Source organism: Toxotes jaculatrix, chromosome 4 (genome assembly GCF_017976425.1).
Source record: "Toxotes jaculatrix isolate fToxJac2 chromosome 4, fToxJac2.pri, whole genome shotgun sequence".
Classification (NCBI taxonomy): Eukaryota; Metazoa; Chordata; class Actinopteri; family Toxotidae; genus Toxotes; species Toxotes jaculatrix.
In genome coordinates, this window is record NC_054397.1 from 7986692 (window position 1) to 8007893 (window position 21202).

The 21202-nt window shown below is 40.7% G+C and overlaps 1 protein-coding gene across 1 annotated transcript in view; it reads right to left on the reverse strand.

Annotated features, from left to right (window-relative positions):
* arhgap10 (Rho GTPase activating protein 10) overlaps positions 1-21202 on the reverse strand; it is a 43650-nt gene that overhangs the window by 1940 nt on the left and 20508 nt on the right. The window contains exons 15-22 of the mRNA XM_041036047.1: positions 19123-19207; positions 17379-17437; positions 15724-15829; positions 13729-13888; positions 11110-11251; positions 8534-8699; positions 2673-2768; positions 1240-1331 (exon numbers count right to left, since the gene is read on the reverse strand). Of these exons, the coding sequence (XP_040891981.1) occupies positions 1240-1331; positions 2673-2768; positions 8534-8699; positions 11110-11251; positions 13729-13888; positions 15724-15829; positions 17379-17437; positions 19123-19207 (906 nt within the window). The remainder of the gene's footprint in view (positions 1-1239; positions 1332-2672; positions 2769-8533; positions 8700-11109; positions 11252-13728; positions 13889-15723; positions 15830-17378; positions 17438-19122; positions 19208-21202) is intronic.

The following is a 21202-nucleotide window of genomic DNA, read 5'->3' on the forward strand; positions in this document are numbered from 1 at the left end:
CCTGCAAGTCCGGCACAGCTCTTGTCTGTCATTTGGACTTAGCACTAAATGCATCAGTCGCTTTAAAGAGCTATCTTTCATGCAAGTGTAAACAAAGGGTTCGACCCTCCAAGAAAATTCAAAGCAAAGCACAAATTCAACCTGCTATCACCCCCGAGTACATACAGTGTCTTGCAGTATTTTGCACATTCGTTACGCACACAGCTCAGACTAAAAATCTCAAATAGATTTAGAAATGACTGAATCGTGCATCAAAATTCATAAAATGCCTCAAAGATACCGTAGATGTTTAGTTAATGAGAATCTCAGCACGTCACATTTATATAACGTGGCAATCACTGCATGTGAAGCCTGATTAAGTGCTGAAGGACACACAGAGTGTAAGAAAAACTATACTAAAAATCCCCAAACTCTGTATCGAGGTAAGCTCCAAATGAAATATCCAAATAAAAAAAATGGGCTTTAGAACATAATTCAATTTTGTATATGAAAATGTGACACTTGATTTATTTCGTGTTTGTTGTTTCAGATAACGAGAGTTCATATTTATGAGTTGGAAATCCACCTTCTACTAAATTCAATTTTTCCATTGTACAGCATTTATCCCGACATGAACTCTTTCATCCAACACTGAAGCAGCAATGGATTTAATGCACGGGCATCAAAACAGGAAATAATGTACATGTACTGAAATGTGATTAAGGTAATGTTTCAGTCATCTAATCGAATCCATATTTATTGATGACAGCTGTCAGGATTTTGACGTTTAGATCTGCGATGGGAGTCGCAGCAATGTGGAAAACATGTGATCTCACTTTCAAAACAGAAAGAAAAACAAGTTAGATAATTACTTATAATGTTTGGCCATAACAACCAATAAACTGCAATGTACTGTGGGATCTTATCAAAGACGTCACCACACGTCCTCCTGTAAAGACTACAGAGTATCTATTGTGTCTGTGTCTCACAACGGAGGGTTTTGACAAAAAATAAGAACTACAAAATGCTCATTTCCTCTGAGAGTGATTAAAGCTCAGTCGAGCCTCTTCCCAGACACACAGAAGAGCAAATCTGTGACTCCTGCCCCCCCTCCCCCCGCCCCACCCGCTCCCTGTTCTCCCTCTCCTCGTCTCATCTCTCTGTTCGATTGAAGATCAGATTGGGTGTTCGGTTTTCCTCCAAATCCAATATGCCAGGGCTGGTTCTGAGTGAGCGACTGGTGTAGGCGATAACACTTACCGGCGTTGAATATTGCGCCGACCTGGAAGGAGAGCTCAGAGTCGTGCTCAGCCTCACATGGGTACACTGCCTTGGCTTTCCTGCTGGTGACACTGAAAAATGAAGGCAATCAGTGAGCTGGCGGAGCTTTGAGGAGGATTACTGCATAGTTCAATCTGGGCCCAGGGCCTGCTTGTTCATTCACTCACTAGCCTGAAACAGCAGAAATGGGCCAGGCTGAAAAATAAGCAAAAGTACTAAGAGAGGAGCCGGGGCCGCTACACGCTCTTGTCTTGCCCTATCTCCCGTCTAGACAGGCTAGCGAGCGAGTCAAAACACACCCACACGCGCTTGTGTGCATGCACACACACACACACACACAATGAGATGCAGCGCTGTTTGTATCAGGTTTTGTGCAGCCGAAAAAGGCAGGGACACATCAGGTTCGCACAGCAGACAACCATCTATGGTGAGATAATTAAAAAGTGGCGGGGGGATTGTAAAGTAGGTTTGCACACAAACAGAGGTAGAATAGAAATCTCCCTCCACTGTGCTTCAGCTTTTAAATTCGCATTTGTGAGCTTAGAAGCTGCATTTTAAATCAGTTTGATGTAAAAGAGCGCCGTCAAAGAAACCATATTCACCGCTCTGCAAAGGTTAGTAAAAAGCCGTGTTTCTGCCACTCCGTTCCCGAAAACATAAAAACTGTCTCCACAGAAAAGTTGTTTTGCCCACCATTGTAAACCGTTATCTCGAATGCCAGCAACATTACCATGTAGAAATTGTGCCTTCAACACATGATGCCCTGATAAATATTTCATATTCTTTCTGCAGAGCGGTAACAATGTAGGATGAGAGAGGAGAAAGAAGATATACAAACTGAAAAAAAAAAAAAAAAAAAAAAAAAGTTTGTGGTCACAGAGTTGTCAATACTACAATGTTCAGCCGAGTTCTTGAATTCAGAATTTTGGAAGCATGCACTCTTGTGGAACCGCATTTGGAAAAATGAGGATTTGTATTGATATGAAAATAACATTAATAGATTGCCCCATAGAATGACAGAACTGTTTGCAATTACATCTGAAAGCAATGAAAATGAATTCATCATTCATTCTGAAGGAAGCAGAGCAACAGCTCAGCGTAATGGACGGACGGTCTACACAGTCCCATCCAGTTCACCCACATACTTGTGAGTGTATAGGTGAATATACAGTATGATGAAGTCAGGGAAAATATTGATGTGCAAGACTGCTTATAGATTTTAGACGAGTGAGGGAGTTGGTGATTCTGTTGAGCGAACATGAAAGATAAGACGTAAGTCTTATCTTTCAGGTGAATGAAAACAGAGAGAGTGAAATAGTCTCAGAGTGGGACATTTAACTACCAAAGGTGAATGAAACAAACAAAGAAAAAGTAGAAGTAACAGAAACCAAAGAGAGGGAACCCTGTGTTACCTCTCCTCTGGCTTTTCTTTATCTGAGGCAGTAGTGGTGGCAGCAGGTTGGCTCTCTCTGGATGCTCCAGGAGTGGACTTCGAAGCTGCTGCGGCCCTGCAGACGAAAAAACACACTTTAGTCACCACAGATACTATGAAGTTTTCTTCTGACTGAGAACATGACAGTATGCTTCGGTAGGAAATGATACAGGAATCAGCAGATTTCCTTCAGGAATGTGCAAGAAAATGTTAATGTTAAGGTGCATTTCCCCAACTTCGACCATGGTTTTAGATACAAAAGTGAAAAAAAGAAAGAAAAAAAGAAAAGCCAATTAGAATAAGCAGTCAGAATGTGGCCCCATGTTAAAAATGTTAACAGACACTGTGTTCTCATTCGTTGTTAAATCATTCAGTAAGGATAGCAACCCCACTAAATGGTGGAAGCAGAGCAACACGTGAGCAAAACAGAGCAACCTGTCGTTATGGAGACAAGGTGAGAGAAATGTCTACACCAGTCCGGTGCTTCATAAGGGTGGGAAGTCAAAGCAAAAATTACAGTGGGGTGAAGTTTAGGTCATACGTGTTAATAAAACATTAAAATGCAGCGAAGATTTTAAATGAGAGTAATATATCACATATCACACTTGAGTCACCTTGACAACGGCTAACAAATTTTCCATCTTTTTTCATTCTACTACACAGCGGCTACATAGAGGTGGACTCGCTCTTTTTATTGGGATAAATCTACAGCCTGTGCACAAAGGGAAACAGGCTTTCATAGATTAAATCATTCGTTCTACTCCATCTGCCAAAAAGCCTCTTCAGGAAAAGTGACTCTCAATCATTTTTCATATTAACTTGAAAGGTAAACTTAAAGAGCAGCTTTGGTACATTTCTCTGAAGGTCTGATATTTCAAATGATGCAAAGAAATGTATTTATCCTTCTGCGTTCTAATTTTTAAACTTCTAATTCAAAATAACTTAGAAGAACTAAGAGCAAATTCGTAGTCTAAAATCATCAGGATTGACTGTATCTGTAAAACTCTGAGGCAGTGAATTCAGAAAGAGAGATGCAAAGAGTCATGAACTAAACATGATGTTTGAATTCAGAAGGAATATTCATACACGGGCAGTTGTTTGCTTTTCTGTTCAGAGGACACCCAAAAGTAACCTAAGAAGTCAAACATGCGTGCAACCACCGCTAAAAGTGATATCAAAAGAATGAACGCTATTGATCATTTCAACTGAACAGGAAGGTCACTTCACACTGAATACATAAAAAAAAAAAAACCCAACAAAAAATAGCAGAGTCTCTCCATCATTACTATCAATGCATGTAACAATATACCGGCGTCCACAACCTGAATAAATGCAACATTACAAATCTACTCCCATTCAAAAAGCACAAGGGGACACTTAACGGTTTGATGAGTACAAAAATGATGTGAATCATATGCTAGGGTCTTGGCACTCATCAGATCTGAACACCTTACACCGATGTGCTTGACAGTGCTCTCCACTGTCATCAACAAAAATCCAATACTGAGGAATAAAGTTAAAAAAAAAAAAAAAATTAAAAAGACAGTATTATTTGGGAAAAAGGGTGTTCATGTTCCAGAGATTTGTAGAATCTATGCCAAGGAGCAGTGAAGCAGTTCTATAGGCTTACTGTGGCCCACTTTATGTTGATTTTTCCTTTAATATGTCACCCATACATGTACACTACAATTTGGCCATAAGCTTTATTTGTTAGTGGCTGTGCTTTACACCCGCTGTTGTCAGGGCCAACGAGTCTATGGCCGACCTACAGCATGGAGGTAGGGGTCCTGGTAAAGGCAGAGAGGAGCAGAGGAGAGCAGGAGTCTAAGCCAGGCATCCCTCTGTGTTCCATGCCTGCCCCAGGGCCAGTGCTAATACAGCACATAATGAGCAAATTGCTCCTAGCTGCCGCTCCCATAGAGACGTTAATAAAGGCAATTAGAGGGAGCAGCTGGGGAGGGGCTGGGGGTTGAGAGGATGTTGTGAATAGTGGTTACGTTGGCACTGGTGGCGGAGAGAGAGAGACGGCCTTAAGGGAGAACATGGTAGGGGATCTTACGTGGACCTAGGTGGAGGTGAACACAGAGTACTGGGCTCATGTTTTCATTCTCCCCTCTGCATTGCTCCTTCCCTCCGTTTCTTCCCCTGCCTCCCTCTCTGAGCGCTTGTCCATCCCCAGCGGTGGCTGTTCCATTCGGGCCAGGCCTGACTGTGGGTGATTTATAGCTCTGCAGCAGTGTGGGGCCACTGTGGTGCTCAGCTGCTCCACATCAGCATGGGGGGACAGTGCGCTGCAGTGCAGCAAATCCACTCATTAACCTGGGCCCAAGTACAACCACTGTCTGCCTGGGTCTCAGCCAAGAGAAGGGAGAGCAGAGGAGCACCAACACTTCACCAACCTGCAGGTGAACCCACTCACATAAACACAAACCCCCTAAATAAGGTAATGTTAAAAACAGAAAATGCACAGACACACACACTTACATTTATTTGTAATTTGGCAGACACTTTTATCCAAAGCAACTTACAAGTGAGGGAAGCTAAGGTTCACTGTCTTGCCCAAGAACACTTCAGCACACAGACAAGAGGAGCCAGGGATCAAACCGCCAACCGTGCGATTAGTGGACAACCCGCTCTACCACCCGAGCCTTGTTCCATCCTTGTTTTACTATATTCGTCACTGACAGAATGCATTCCCCTGACCCTAACCTCGACCATCAGTACTAAAAGCCTAACCCTAACCCCTACCTTGACCCAAACCTAAGCTGAATTCTAACCTGAACCCCAAAACCCTCAATCAGCCATTTAAACCTGTGGGGTTTAGCATTTTTCCCAGTTTTCAGACCCCACGAATATAGTAAAACAAGCCCAAACAAACGCACATTTAAGAAAAGTTATCAACACATCCATCTAACTGCTAATTTCAGTTGGAAGAGGATTATACAGATCCTTGAAGATTTTGAAAATAAACAGATATCTAAATAATTATAGAATAAACAGTTAGAGAAAATCAGTGAATGCCACATGGCTGCCCTAGAAACTTGTTAAATGTACCAGAGGTAAATGGATTCATTCCAAAATTGCTCTCACAATTACAGCTAAGCCAAACCGAGGGAAATCGTTTGCCATTTCTCTTCAACAAAAATAGCATCAAGCTTTGAATTGCTCATCCGTTGTTTTTACCCATCATAGGCCTAGCTAAGCTTCTTCTGTAAACATGATTAAATACAGTGAACTCGTGCAAAGGCACTGTATGTGATGCCTGAATGAAAATCCCCCTCCAGATGTTGGTAATATTTGTAACGACTTTTTAAGAATATGAAGTTTGAAGTTGTGAGCAATGTTTACAGTCATAAACATAATATGCAGGAGAATTTATATCACATTACATGAAAAAAGCATCATGTCAACAATATCAAACAACACTGTGAACATCCAGTTTCAAAGTGAACTGCAGCTGGAGGTATTTTGGTTTATTATTTTAACCATCAGTGTTGTCACACATTATCACACACTGCCAGGTTAGTAGCAGGGAGAAATTCATCAACAGAAGAGGACTGCTGCTTCTCATTATTGCAGGAATTTCACCCTGCAGCATCCAGGCCTTGCTGATCCTGGTGTGGAGCTAAAACAGGGATGAGCAGGGCTATCAACTGTCTTTCTACTAAAGGAAGAAGGGTAGCAGTGGGATTTAGCAGTGTTTCTAGTAGAAAGTGGGATCAAACCTACAGCCAAGCTGCCCGCCCAGCCACCGCCAGTTTGGGTGGGCAGGAAATAAGCTCTGATCCACCATTTTATGATCCACAGCTGTCTGCCAGGGAGAGGCATGGAGGGCTGGAGTTGGGGCAGGGGGAGAGGAAGGAAAGGAGGCCAAAAAAATGTAACCTCATTGGGCAGGACTTGGGGCAACAGCGCCGCTGGGAGAAGCTGTGACTGAATTTAGGGGAGAAGAGGAGTAATGAGGCGAGACATCGAAGATGACGGAGATGATAAATCATGCCACAGTCCACAAAGAGTTATTGCATGATATAATGAGTCAGGATACATTTGTGTATGACCAGGCAGATTCTGCTGCAGGAAACTGACTAAAATATGCTGTTTTCCAGGTGCACTTCTGAGCACACCAGAGTGCAGATAATACATTTCTGAGAGTGGCTTGAAATAATCTAGCAAATGCCACCCCTACTGCTCTTTTTGGCTAGGACTGAACCCGAATCCCTGGGTTCCAGGCCAGAGAGGTGCTGTGCTAACAGGTCTCCACCATCTCACATGCTAAGATTTATGAGTGAACAAAGCCAGGGCGTCACCCTGTGACATATGGCGCAAGTCTTCATAAAGGGATGGGGGCTGCGGCTATAAGGGTAAACAAGATGAATATCGCCCCAATGTCAATACGATTTACACGGCCAACGCACGGCCACCTGTCTCCCAAACAAATAAGAGCTGAGATTTACGACCTCCTCCTGGTTACTCCTTCCGTCCTCCAACATGATGCCACATATGTGGGAAAACAGAAAGAAAATACCCGTAGGAAAAAAAGGAGTTGGTTACATAAGTAATATAGAGCCTTGTCTGTCTAATCCTGCAACTTAGAGAAAAAGCTTGATACGAACAAGCCTACACACACAGGCAGGCGTGCACCCACAGAGGTCAGTGTGAGAGAATCACATTGTCCTCTGTCTAGTTGTGAGGTAGATTTGTTTTTTATTTTACAGCTCTTTTCAGCTGATGGAGAAGGAGCTGTGGACAGTGAATGAGAAAAAGTCTATTTCAAGGTGAATGTGTAGACATGACATAGCAAAGAGTCTAACATCTGCAACATAACCCAATAATTCATCTCTCACATCAGCATTCAAGACAAGTCATAGGCTGGAAACAACAAAAAGGACCAAGGACAGCAGAGACAGAGAGGAAAAGCCAGAGAGAAGAAAGCAAAGCATTAAACTCTCAAATCATGTTCCAACCAGTACGAGTGCAGAGGCCGAGAAAGAAGTGAAAACAGTTGACATCTGACTAATGTCACAGGGGCTGACACTAAAACTCTATTTCACTATCAACACTATCAATAAGGATCGAGATGCTTATTTTCTACGATTCCACTCGCAATGTTGAAAAATCGATTCTTGTTCTCTTATAATGAAGCTTCTCCTCGCTAAATATGCTTTTCGCCAGAGTGGAAAAGACAGAACTGAGCCACAACCATAAAGTGCAGGAAAGAGGAACTGCTTCCTATGATGCTATACAGGAGCAAAAATGAATTGTGTTTGGATGCATTTCTGGGGAAGAAGAAACATGACTCAAAATGTGAGCTGTCAGAGGCACCATTTACAGGCTCACAGTGGAGTGTGTGTGTGTACTAATAAAATAAGGATTCACTCAACATTTTCTTCTGCAATATGAAGCATAATTGACAGCTAAGTTAAGTTGCTGTCTGGTAAGAAGACTGAGATTTAAAGCAGAGAAAGTGTGCAGGAGTATGCAGGGTTTTTTTTTCTTTTTAAGTAAGGATAAGTTAGGATGATCAATACAGCCTTGAGACAAATATTAACATTTTAACTCACATTTGCTCAAACATTCAAACATTAGTGATTGCTGAGACAGTTTACCTGTGAGTTTCCAAATTTAATTACGGAATTAGCATGTAGGGCCCACACATGAAAATGTCTAATATCCGACTGAAACTTAAGACCCCACAGTTCCATCTGCAATCCATGTAGTGTACATATTCCACATTAGAATGTAAAGCCTGCGTTTCTAATTTGTGTTTACTGTGGATCTGTCTATTACACAACCAATACCTGCACTTTGACTGGTGCAGTCACACATTGATTTGGGACTCACCCGGAGTTGCTGCCTGAGCTGAGGCTGGTGTTAAGTGGGGCATGATCACTCTTCTCCACAGGCGTCTCTGAGGTCGACGCTGACGACGACTGAGACGATACAGACTCATTGCTGCCCATTGATGTCTCATCCGTTGCCAGGCTGGAACTATCTGCCACAGCTGACACTTCGGTTAAAAAAAAAAAAAAAAAAAAAAAGAGCGAAAAAAGTTTTAATTTCATTATACCATAAAAGATTCAGCCTATTCCAGATGATGATGATAGCTTGCCCGATAAAACAGCCGAATAATTTATCAATATATAAGGCAATGCTTCATCAACAAGGGGCTTTATAAATCAAACTGCTGTCAAAACAGGCGAGATTCACAACCAAGTTTTTATTGTTCATAATAATACTCCTGCACTCATAGACAGGAACCTAAGAAACACAAGGGAGTTCCAAGCTCTTTTATTTCAATTTTACTGTCAAGTACAAATCCTGCTTTTGGGGGACTGGAGAGGCACACAAGGAACCGCTACTGTTAAAAAAGGGGATTGTTTAGACCATTTCTTCCTTTTTCCTCCCACAAACTTATCAAAGAACTTGAACCAGAAGTCCATCATTAATTAAGACTGAACTGAACTGGTGCTGATGTTATAGCCCAGTTATTACAGAGTGTAATAACAATATTTATAGATTCTACACTGACCATAGCACTAATGGCCTTATGCAGTTTACAGATAGTTTGTTATTTTTTTATTTCTTTATTAATTTTTTAAAGATCATTACCTAAATGGAATAACACCCATTAATTAAGCCCTCCACATCCACACAGGTGTTATGATTGATTAGACCTCAGGCTGAATATGGGCGGACCTATGCTTGACCTAAATTATGTGAGGTCACCAAACTTCATAAAGCAATAATAATGATCAAGGAGTCCCACCCTTACGGGTATAACGGGAGGCTTATGGAGATGTCACAGTGTGTACACGCCCACACAGTCTTGAGAAAGCGGTCTAATCAGGCAAAATGAGAAACACCACTCCAAATGAATGATAATGTTGCTCCATAACCACTGAATGTGTAAATAAGAAACTGTTTGTTAACAAGTTTGCCATATTAACATAAAAAGTGATCATATGCTAATATTGTGTTCATGGCTTGTTTGTTTCCATTGCCCAAAAATGGCTCCCAAAAAATCTCTTATTGCAGCTAAGTAAATCAAACATACAACAAATACACAACTGATTTGTAATCACCTCCTGAGAGATATGATTTACCAGCACTGTACTCCAACAATGCACCTGATGAGACGCTTGCTGACACATATACTCTGATTAATGCACTTCCCTGGTATGGCATACTGTCACACTTGCAGGGAGCCGCATGCATACATAAATGCTCTTCTATCTTTCTCATCATCAAATTTGCTTTTACCCTGTGAATGCTGAGACACGTTACTTTAAATCCATTATGGGGAGCACATATGAAAGACACAAAGGTTAAAAAAGGATTACGCCTTTCATCCTTGATATTAAAATACCCCAAGGTAAAAGCTGGCATGAGGGAGGCAAAGAGAGGCAATCTGGTAAGCAGATTTAGACTCCTTTGGTATAGTGGAGGGGAAGGGATTTGACTGGCCCCGGATCAGAACTTTCTGGAGTCACATTTGTTTGGGTCACCAAACAGGCAGGTGATCAGCTTGCCCGGTGCACAGGAGTTTCAACAAACTTGAGAGGAAACTGATGTGAATTTTAACAGTTTGAAAAGAAGTAAACAAGGGCACTCAAAGTCATGAATGCAGGTCTCTCTACACAGTAATACAGGGAGGAGGAAACTGAGCTCAGTGTGTTATGCGTAGATATTGCTATGCTTAGTAGTGGTCACTGCAAACCGGTTAACCATGAGTGAGTGAGTGAATTATTAGCACAGCAGGAAGCAGGGGTGAATACACTCAGTGGCTGTTTTATTAGCTAAAACTAATGCAGTCTGTTCAACTGTACTTGTACATCAACCACGGAATAACAGCTCTTTGTTAAAATTGCTATGCTAACTGCTCTTAGCAATTGGGACCACAGCTTCTGTAGCAACTGAAAATGGCATCTGTGACATAGATATGCTACTTGCTACCGACTGATTAGGGCAAAGCAAAACCTCCTTCCCAACAAGAAGTGGACTAACATGGCTGCAGCGTCAGGATAGAAGAACGCAGCCAAATGAAATGGAATTTCAGGCTGGTTGAAAGGCTAACATACTTTGGCTGAAATTACTAGTTTATGCAAACAAGTTATTAATTTAAGAGCATGAATTACTAACAAGCAAGCACAAATGATCAAAAAATGTACCCCTGATACCTGCTGGGCTCTGTCAATGAATTAATGAATATGTGAGATACTTTCTGGATCGCTGAAGTACTTTACATCTAAAAGGAAAGACCAGTCTAATTTCTAGAGCAGAAATATGTTACTCCTAAGTTTTTAATAAACATTCTAATTCTGAATGATCACATACTGTACAGTCTTTCCCTGGACTCAGTTCTTATAATATATTCAGAGGTGTGAAAATATATAGATGCACTCATGTATGTCTCTTACCATTCTGGATGTCTAGGGCTTGTGGATTGTAGACAGCCAGGGGCCGATTCTGTCGACTCAGCTTCTTGGACTGCCTTGTGGGAGCGGATAATACTGGGGTAGCAGGTGAAAGAGGGCATGACTCCGGAGCATCTGCAAAGATCTGAATATACAGTGGGTGAGTGAGTCTCTACCACAACTATATGCGCAGGCTCCAAGAGTGCTGAGCAGCAGCAGCAGCAGCATGTCCTCAACTGACCTCCCTTTAGTGAACAGGTTTTGAAACTCACAGGCTTTATGTAGTGGTAGATGAATGGAAAAGGCCATTTGCAGCCACAGCATGTGCTCCTAGGGAAAGCTGAGCAGATCATTGATTGGACCCTAAAAACTGCATGTGAGAAGATTTTGTTTGTGCCAAAATAAACAAGAGCAGCACCACATGTAAAGCAATCACATCCCATCCAGAAATCTGGGTCTAAGTTAAGGTGACACTTCTCCTCAGAGAAACTGACCCACTCTCTGAAAGAGTGGAGAGTAAAATAAACAGAGTTTGGGATAGAGGAGGGCTGGCCAACTGGCGCAGCCTGTTTACACCAGGCCGTGTTTACATATAAACTTCAGATGTGGAGTTAAAAGAGAATAGGGCTGCAGAGGAGAGGAAGTCTCAGCAGAGCCTCAGAAAGGATCACAGACGAGGAGAGGAGGGAGGGAGGGAGGTAGGGATAGGAGGGGGAGGGAGAGAGAGAGAGAGAGAGAGAAAGTGGCAGAGTGAGTGAGACAGAGTGTGAACGGGAGAGTCAGACAGAGGAGGGGGCATGAGAGAGAAAGTTTGTAGGAGAAAGGAAGATAGAAAAAGTGAGAAATCTGATATGGCTGAGAGTTTCTGCTGCCTCTCTCTCTCTCTTGCTCTCTCTCTCGCTCTCTCGCCTCCCTCTGCAGATGGAGGTGAATGTAAAACAGAGTCTACTATTGGTATCTGGGGGTATCAACAGTCTGGAGTGGGACTCAGCTGTGAGGAAAGTTAATGCCTGTCTGTCTGTCTGCTCAACTTTCCCCCTCCACTAACACGCTGTACTTTCCAAAATGCTCCTGCTGCATTCTAACACTACATCCTTTATCACCTGGACGGTGCTGGATACCTCTGGGTAGTCTCCGAGACTAACAGTATAGACTGTGCTGCTGGTGTTGTTTTAGCACATTTGTATACCCTGTAGGTTTTCACCCGGCCTGTGTATTCTCTCACACCCAATTTTAGATTTGTGAGCTTGGGTGGGGATATTATTCACAACACACATCATCTTCCATTAATGAAGCTAGAGGAAAAAAAAAAATCACTAAAAGCTTCTGGTTTCATCTGATTCTATGCAGAGTGCAGTGCTGCTCCAAACAGATTAGAAAACTAATCTCAAACCTTTTTCTCTTTTGACACGGAGAATTATCCCCCTTTGAGGATTGATACCGATTAATGACATTCTGGGGAGATTACATGATCCCATGAACCACAGGTTATGAAACAAATCATAAATAAAATAAATGTATTTAGGCAGGCAAAGGACCTTCCAAAAATGATAAAATGTATATGATCTACACAATAATCAACCTTTTGAAAATGAAAAGAACATCATGATTTTAATGCTGGTAAAAGCACTCAGGGCTCCCCCTATTGGCCAGATTAGAAAATTCTGAAAATTAAACTTTTGTCTAACTCCTCTGTACCTTAGTAAATGGCATGATAGTTTAAGTTAAATGTTGTACCCATCTCATTATCTGGGTACTTTATTTCTGCCATTATTTTGCAAGGTAAGTACTAAATACAATATGCATATGTCCAAACAGACCACAAAGCACTCACTATTAATTTATCTAGAACATTTTTTCAAAGAAGCTGACTTAAAGGTGGATTAGGCAAGATTTATATGTGAATATACACAAGTCTAAACTGCCTCAACAAACAGTATCCACAGAAGAGAAGAGCATCACATCCATCCTAAATGAGACTCGTACTGTGCCCAAATGAAATTCTGGTGTCAGGTACAGCACAGTATGTTCACTCCTCTGCCAACAGAAACTGCCAAATCGAAACTTAAGAACAAAATACAAAACTTCAAAACAATAGTGGGAATGTGCTCCTTGCCAAGAAAGCAGGACTTAAAAACATTAGATTATATGCATCACTTGCACATTTAATATCCTTCAGTATCAAGTAATTACATGCTACCCAGGTCGGTAAACACAAAGGTGCTGCGTGCATCTTACTGTTGCCATGTCACCTAATTCAGATTCCAATTGGCACTATCACTGTACCTTCTGCTGCCTAGCGTTCCTTACATTTAGGAAATAGCTGTTATACACAAAATACTGCAGTGACAATGAATCATATAAGGCATACGTATAGTCAGAACAATAAAGATTTGACCATTCAAAAACGTGCATTTTGGGGAAAAAAGTATAATTTTAATAGAAGACAAAGGTTTTTTTCTGTCCCTATAGACACGGCGCTGACTGCCCCCACTGGAAGATACAGTGATACGGGGTGGCACTTCCACTTTTTGGAGAGTGTTTAGTTTCGAGTGTATTACTTTGTGACTGTACAATTGCTACTGCACTGCATGTTTGGTAAATCCCAGTCCTGAGTGTTACCTTTTCATGGTGTTCAATGAGGATTTCCACCACAATGTTCTGGAACTTGAGATCCATGATGGCAGCGACAGTCTCCTCCTGTGGCCTCATTAATGTGGGACCAAACACCACGCCCAGGTTCGCCACGGTCATCAGGTTCTGTTTACTGTTGGCTGCCACACTGAGGAAGATAACAACTCACATTATAAACATTGTACCCACAACAAAAATAGTGGCAGATGTTAACTATGGTGTGGTCACTGCCTGAAAAACACCCTTGACAGGTTTTCACTTTTGAAATTGTTTAACAAGTTGTAAGCCACGCAGATCTTTGACGCAGTAAGATCTTAGTAAATAGTGGCCTAAACAGTGTCCACACTCATTAAATACTGTATATGGCATTTGGTATGGAAAATTGTACCTAAAGGTTAATGTTTTATTTTTATAGAAGTGTAATAATTTTATGATCTTAGCAGCAGGCAGCCGTGGCTCAGCAGGTACAGCAGGTAGTCCACTAAACACAGTTAGTGGTTCATTTCCCAGCTTCACATGTCACAGTGTCTTTGGGCAGTGTGTATGTGTGTGAATGGGTAAGAAGTGGTCTTTGTTTCAGGTGAGATGGCTCACCCTTGGAAAATTTCACAATAAGCCAAAATTCAAAATGGCTCAAAACTACAAGGAGATGTTACAGTTTTAACAGCTAATTTCAAACCCTCTCTTGAGCTTTATGTGTCTGGGTAATGCTTTTTTGTTTTTCTCATTTTGAACTATGCTTATTGACATTTTTTTTCCAGTAACATTAAATAAAACAAGGAAAGTCCGTGTATTACTTCGAGGAGCACACGTGCTTTCCTTCGATAAAGCTTTCCTTACATTTTTCAAATACCAATATGAATTAGTGAGACAGTGGCTATTCTCATCATATCAACAACTCTACCTCGCCAGATGATATTTAAACTGAGGAAGGATCAGTGCTTTAATAAATGTATTCTGCATGCATTTCAAAATTGGGACACCTTCAGTGGATGAAACTTTATATTAGGAGGTCAAAAAAGTGAAGGAAAAACCTTTATTTGAGGAAAAAGTTATATGGACAGGTGAAGAGATTTCACACTCAAAATATGATGATATGCGGTGCATCTGCAGAGAGACAGTTTAAATAGCTTCAAAGGATGCCTTTGAAGACAAAAACATTGGTGACAACTCACATTTATAACATCTCTCAAACCATTTCAGATAGGAGTGTGAAATTCTGGCTTTGCTTCCTTCCCCTGCAGGACATGCACACACGCCAGCTTCAGAAAAATATTCGAGTCTCTCCAGTCTGGAGAATTTCACGCTGGATAATCCAAATTCAATTTCAATAGCGCTGCCTTTTTACCAGAGCCTGATTCTGCTGTGGGTTTCTATGAAATAAGATCCACCAGACTTTCACTGCCTCGGGGAAGAGGGATTATTTACTTATCTTCAATTTGCTCATATTTAGTTTATAAAAAGCTTGCTGAGGTAAAACCTTGTAATGTTAGCTAACATTATTTAAATCTTTCCTCCTATCTAATCTCACAAATGGAGTGATGCACAATAGTGGTCCATCCAGGGGCGTATAGAGTAATCTCAAGAGAGGGCTTAATTTGAGTGGTCCATTTCATTTCACTTCATTGGTGGGCTGCAGAACCGCATGCTGAACAGGTACGGTAGGCAACACAATCCACCTCCAACAACTCAACAACTTTAAATATACACCACAATGACCTAAGAAAAGGCAAAAAAAAAAAAAAAAACATGATGCGGTGCTAGCGGCATCAATTTTCTTACCCAGCAGTCACTGAGTAGACAGAGAAGAGATGGAGTGACAGCAGGGAAGGGGGAGTGAAGAGAGTGGGAGTGAGGGAGAAAGAGAGAAAAAGCATGTGGAGTGAGAATGAGGAGACAGACAGGAAGAGCAGAAAGAGAGAACTGAGAGAGAGAGGGGGTGGAGATTGGGTGAACTATGACCAAGGAACTATGAACACTCACTTGGCCAGATGCTTCATAAGCAGCCCGAGGACTTGTCGATTCCTCTCCGGTAGTTGGTGGACCAGGCAGTGGACGGCTTGGATGCGAGACTCTGGACTACCAGCCTCTGTTCAAACACAGCAGCAGCCATACACTCGCATTAAACCAGCAGCATTTCTCTGTGCTCCTTCGTGGTGGCAAAGAGCCAACACAGCTGAGATCGAATACTGTACAACATTAGCAAACAGCAAATTTAAAGAGATGATGATGTGGTACATACACTGTTGATCTGAGCAGTGAACAATCAAGAGTTTACGGTGCAGAAATAACAAATAATTCATATAGTGTAAGGATTTTACCGTCTATTAATTCAAAAGCCCTAAAAACTATTTTGTGATATAAAAGAAAATTAAAAATTGAGCTAAAGTTAGTGGACCTGTGAGAAGGCAATGATCAGAGGCTATCACCTTCAAGCATAAAGGGTTAAACATTTGAAAATGATACATTCCAGTTTAAATAAGTGAAGAAGAGGTGTGATGCTGATATATGGTCTGACGCCTCCCAGAATTTGGCAGCAGGGACCACTATGCTGGCAGAGGAGATAGCTTTACATTACTGTCGCTACCATATAAAAGGGTTGTGTTAAAACCCCCAAGATCATCTCTTAAACATTTCCTCACACATGGGCATCTGACCGCCCACACACACACAAACACACACACACACACACTCATACACAGACACACAAAATATCATTACTATGGGAACGACAAGGATTTAAACATGGAAAAAAGCTTCTTATGGATGCTGTCACCCATCAAAAAAATATTCATTGCTAATCCACTTTTTCCCCCTCGTTATGAGGGCATTGCGAGCGCCTGATAAAAATGTCAACCTGATCCAATTATAGCACTTGTTGTAATAAGATTCAAGTTTGGCTTGCTCTGAAAACATTTCATACAGAAATGATTTTAAGTGGGTGAAAAAAAAAATGTTGTGTATTTTGCTCAAGGTCACTGGACCATTTGAGGGCATGCAAATTACAGCATATTTGTCATTTTAAACCTTTTAGCTCTAACTTTTAATGGCTTATTTGGCCACATATTTTTAGCAGCACAGAAATTTTAAGAATATAGGTAATAAACTGACGTGGGCCAGAGACAAAGTAAAACAGTAAAACAGTCAGAAGTGTTAAAAAAGTGTGTCTAAGCCAAAGTCAGCTGAAAGGCTCTTTGGTAAACTACAAATCAATTACAGATATATTCAGTGCAGTGAGAAGCAAGTTTCTGAATCCAAGTAAGAAGTCATAAAGGTATAGCATAAAACATTATGCTTTTTCAGAGAGCACTGTCATGTGTTTTTAAAAATCTGTAAATTAACACAACTGTGGATACATACAATTAGCATTCAAGACACAAAGCACCAGAAAATAGCTTTAAGATCACGAAGGCTTTACTTAAAAGGGTTGACCACTATTACCAAAATCTCCTTAAAAGACTTGTAAAAAAGATTAGAAAAAGTTGGTAAAAGTAACTTAAAGGTGTTTTAACTGTTTTTCAATAACTCACCGAAAAAGAACAAACCATTGAAATCAAAAGCTTAAATTGATGTAATGTCCAAAATTACATGAAAGTCTACTACTCAGATGTGGTGGTATAAAACATGGTCAAACTTACTCGCGGGGCTGATGAACTCTTTGTAAAGTCCATAGGTCATCAGCGGCTCGGGAAGGCTCCTTCAGACAGATAGTGAGAGAAAGAGAAGAGTAGGGTGGGGGGGTTGGAAGGAGAAGGAGAGTTGAAGTGAGCGAGGGGGGACAGAAATAGCCGGCACACTGTTTTATAGGGTCTGCACACAGCAATGATTAATGTAGCCAGGCCAGGGGATGGAATTAGATGGTGCACGCGTTGAGATAACCAAGTTCATCTGAAGGTACTCTCACACTGCAGCTGGCCAGTGGCCAGAGGTACTTAGCCTCAGAGGAATCTGAGGAGAATTGACACAAAGTAAAAGATAAATCAGCGCAACACTAAACGCGGTTTAATATAAAGCATAACGATATCGATATGCCGTGTTAGCTTAAATACTGTTTAAGAATTAGTAAATGTTGCAGCAAGTATTGCCTGAATACAACTTTGGGAGTTGAAGTAATATCCTGTGAGAACAACAGAGTGCCACGGCTGTCAGACCATTAAATCAAACTGCTTCCTGGGAAGGGTCAAATTTTAAAATGCGTAAATCATAACATAATCCTTATTTGATTTTCTTTAGTGCAGTCAATCACACAAATTAGTTAATCATTTAACAAAAGTCCATGGGAATATTGAAACAAATATAACGGCGCACATTTGCTGCAGGTCGATATCAGTTTTTCATGAATATTCTTACTGTGTTGGTTAAGGAAAACAAACAAATTCAAAACTTGCGTCTCAGGAAATACAACTTTACTTTCATTTAAAAAACCAAAGCCAACTCAATCTGTTGCAAACTGCACATATTTACAAAAACAAATTGGCATCTAAATGAAACTGCCTCAGCTTCTTGCAGCCAAACTACATTTTTAATCTTTGAACTTCACCCTCACTATCTGTCAACCTGGAAGGAGTTGGTGGATGTGGAACAGGCACACAGTAAGCAATGTGACCTCGCAGAGACTTAATTATGCAAAGGCACTTTGCATAATTAACTCTGTAGCTATTTTATAAAAGACAGAGCTTACAATGGATGATTTTTTTTCATTTTCAAGTCAACAGAGGGGCTCTATCATGTTCATCAGAAGAGAGATATATGAAAAAATCTTCCATTAACCCCTGGAGATGTCTTAGGTCAGACGTGGATTTGCTTAGACACACAGCAGCTCTGAATAAGACAGTGGCCTATAAGGTGAATCATAATGATCAGCTATGCACCAAGCACAGGTGTCTCTGGACTGATCATGTCACATTCTCTGTTTGAATGCCACAATACAAGGACAAAACATCACAAAGCTTAAGTTACATCTCAGAATGTGTTCAGGGGCCATATTAGTCAAAATATACAAGTTCAGCCAAACAGTTTTGTTGTGAGTGACAATAAACGTTAAAGTGATCACAACAGGGGCTTTAAAAAGATTAGCAAATTAACATCATCATTGCTAACTGGGTAGGAATGAATGGTTTTAGGGCTCAAACTAACAATTATTTTCATTACTGGTTAATCTACAGAATTCATTTTAACATTTTATGGTTGAAATCATTAAAGGTGACTTCTTTTACTCAACCAACAGTCTAAAACCCAAAGACAAAAATTGATTATTTAAATAGCTATTAATTAACTCTGTCAACTGACAAATTGATTAATCAACTAATGAGGGTTTAGATGGTTTACATTTGTTTGTGTGTGAGTGTGTGAGTGTGTGTCTTTTATCATACTAATCCTTACCTCAGATAAAGCTTCAGTGCACTTGTTATTGTCTTAATGTCCCAGTCCTCACTGGCAGACAGATCCACTTCGTTGCTCTTCTCATCTGAGTGAATCCCAATCATGCAGCATATCATTACAATATAATTCACTGACTGAGTAATTAACAGAAACCAACAGCACCAACTAACTATTCTTTTCATATTATATTATATCATAGTAACCAAGGACTGTGTGTGATTTTTGTGGCAAGCCTAGAAAGTCTAAATATGTAATATAAATATGTAACTTGTAATTAGCCATATGAGGATAAAAGCATTGCTACTAGCCGTGGGGGTCGAGTCTGGCCCCAGTGGATATGGAAGGAAGTTACAGCTTCTGTAGAGGGCTGCTGGTTCTATACTCATTACAAGTTTAATTAATCCCTTACTACTTCACTGGCTCCACAGGGACTCCGGGGCTGTGTTGTGCTGAAAATTCAAGGGGCTTTAGTCACACCTTAAGTAACCTCTGATGAATTACAGAGAATGTGGAGGTGCAACGTGCCAGTGACGTGTTTTGAGTCAGACACATGTACTGTACAGGGCCTGGGTCACCACACAGACTTTAGCTTTGTGGGTGGTAGGTGGTCTGTTACTGGGAAATTTATTTTTTTTATTTTATTTATGCACTACAGCCAGAAGAACTGTGTTTCTCTGTCTGCTCTGTCCACAAACGGGCCTGTTCAATATCAAATTCTGAAAGCAAATGTTTTTGTGGAGTGTTTGTAGCCAAAGGTGTGCCTCAGTGTGTGAGATTGGTGGGGTCTGCACAGGCTCTGTAGTCTGCTTTTGCCCAAACAGGCCTGACTTGGTTAGGTGAGAGATGCAAAAGCATAATTTTGGAGCACCACTGAATATAAAACTGCTAACCACAAAGCAGCAGCAAGTTCAGAGGTGTAAATTCTTTATTTCACCTTTGTTATCTGCACAAAAGCCCTTGGAGACATTGCAGTACTGCATGGTGACTTCAGCATAGTGGTTAACATTGGAACTGCAGCTCCCATTACACTTAGATACAGAAAAACTTTTCACTATACAAATTCATAACAAAAGAAAGATCTGTTAAACTATGGGAAACTTGGGGTGGGAGGATTCACAAACTGACAGTGTTAGCAAGCCCACACAAAAGACAAACTAATATCAAGTTTTAAACTTACAAACAAACAATGTGGTGTGGAAATTTGCAATGACATTGATTAAAGCAAGGCATGGATTACTGTGTTGCACAGGTATGGAATTACAAAATGAAAGAAAGGAGCAGGGCGGATGTCAACTGGCAAAAGGAAGAGAGAATGCGTAAATTTGCAAGCTTTTATATACTCGAGCTGTGGTTTGAAAATTTTTTTGGCTTGTGACATCTTAAAAAAATTGTATTTGAGAAACCTCATCACAGGTTGCTTAATATATGTAAAACTGATATGACCACTTCTCTATCATAATTATTTTTTAGTGATTAAATTACTAATTAAAAAAAAATAGAGATTAGAGGAAAGTCTAAATATTAAGATAATTTGATGTAGAAAGAGTTTTTTTTGTTTCTGTTTTGCTTTTACTTTAATATCCTTTAAGTCGTCTCGTGACCCCTCAGTCATCCCTGACTGGGAACCACTGGCCCCGGGCTAACTACCCCTAATCACATATTTGGATCTTAGAACTCAAAAGAGGCAAACACACAGTAGAAAACTATGTTTCTTGTAATTTGAGTGAAATAACCTTTTAAAGCCATCAAGAGATGTTTCAAGATAAGATAGTGTTTCCAACTGATATTATCTAACAGAAGTAGGAAGCAACACCTGTTCAGCTTCTGGTCAGCTGTCTGAAGCAGACCAGTGTGTTTGGACACATCATCCAGTGTTTAATACATTCATGGCCATTTTTGTCTCAAACCATGAAAAGGTGGAATGTGTTAAGCAGTTCTTTGGAAATGTCTCCACAGCACTCCTCAAATTTGCTTCCCTCAATAGAACTAAACTCTCTAATTCACCAGCTATTACAGGCATTAACACCACACACACATTTCCTTGCCACATACTGTACAACAGATCAGGTCTGAGGCAGAA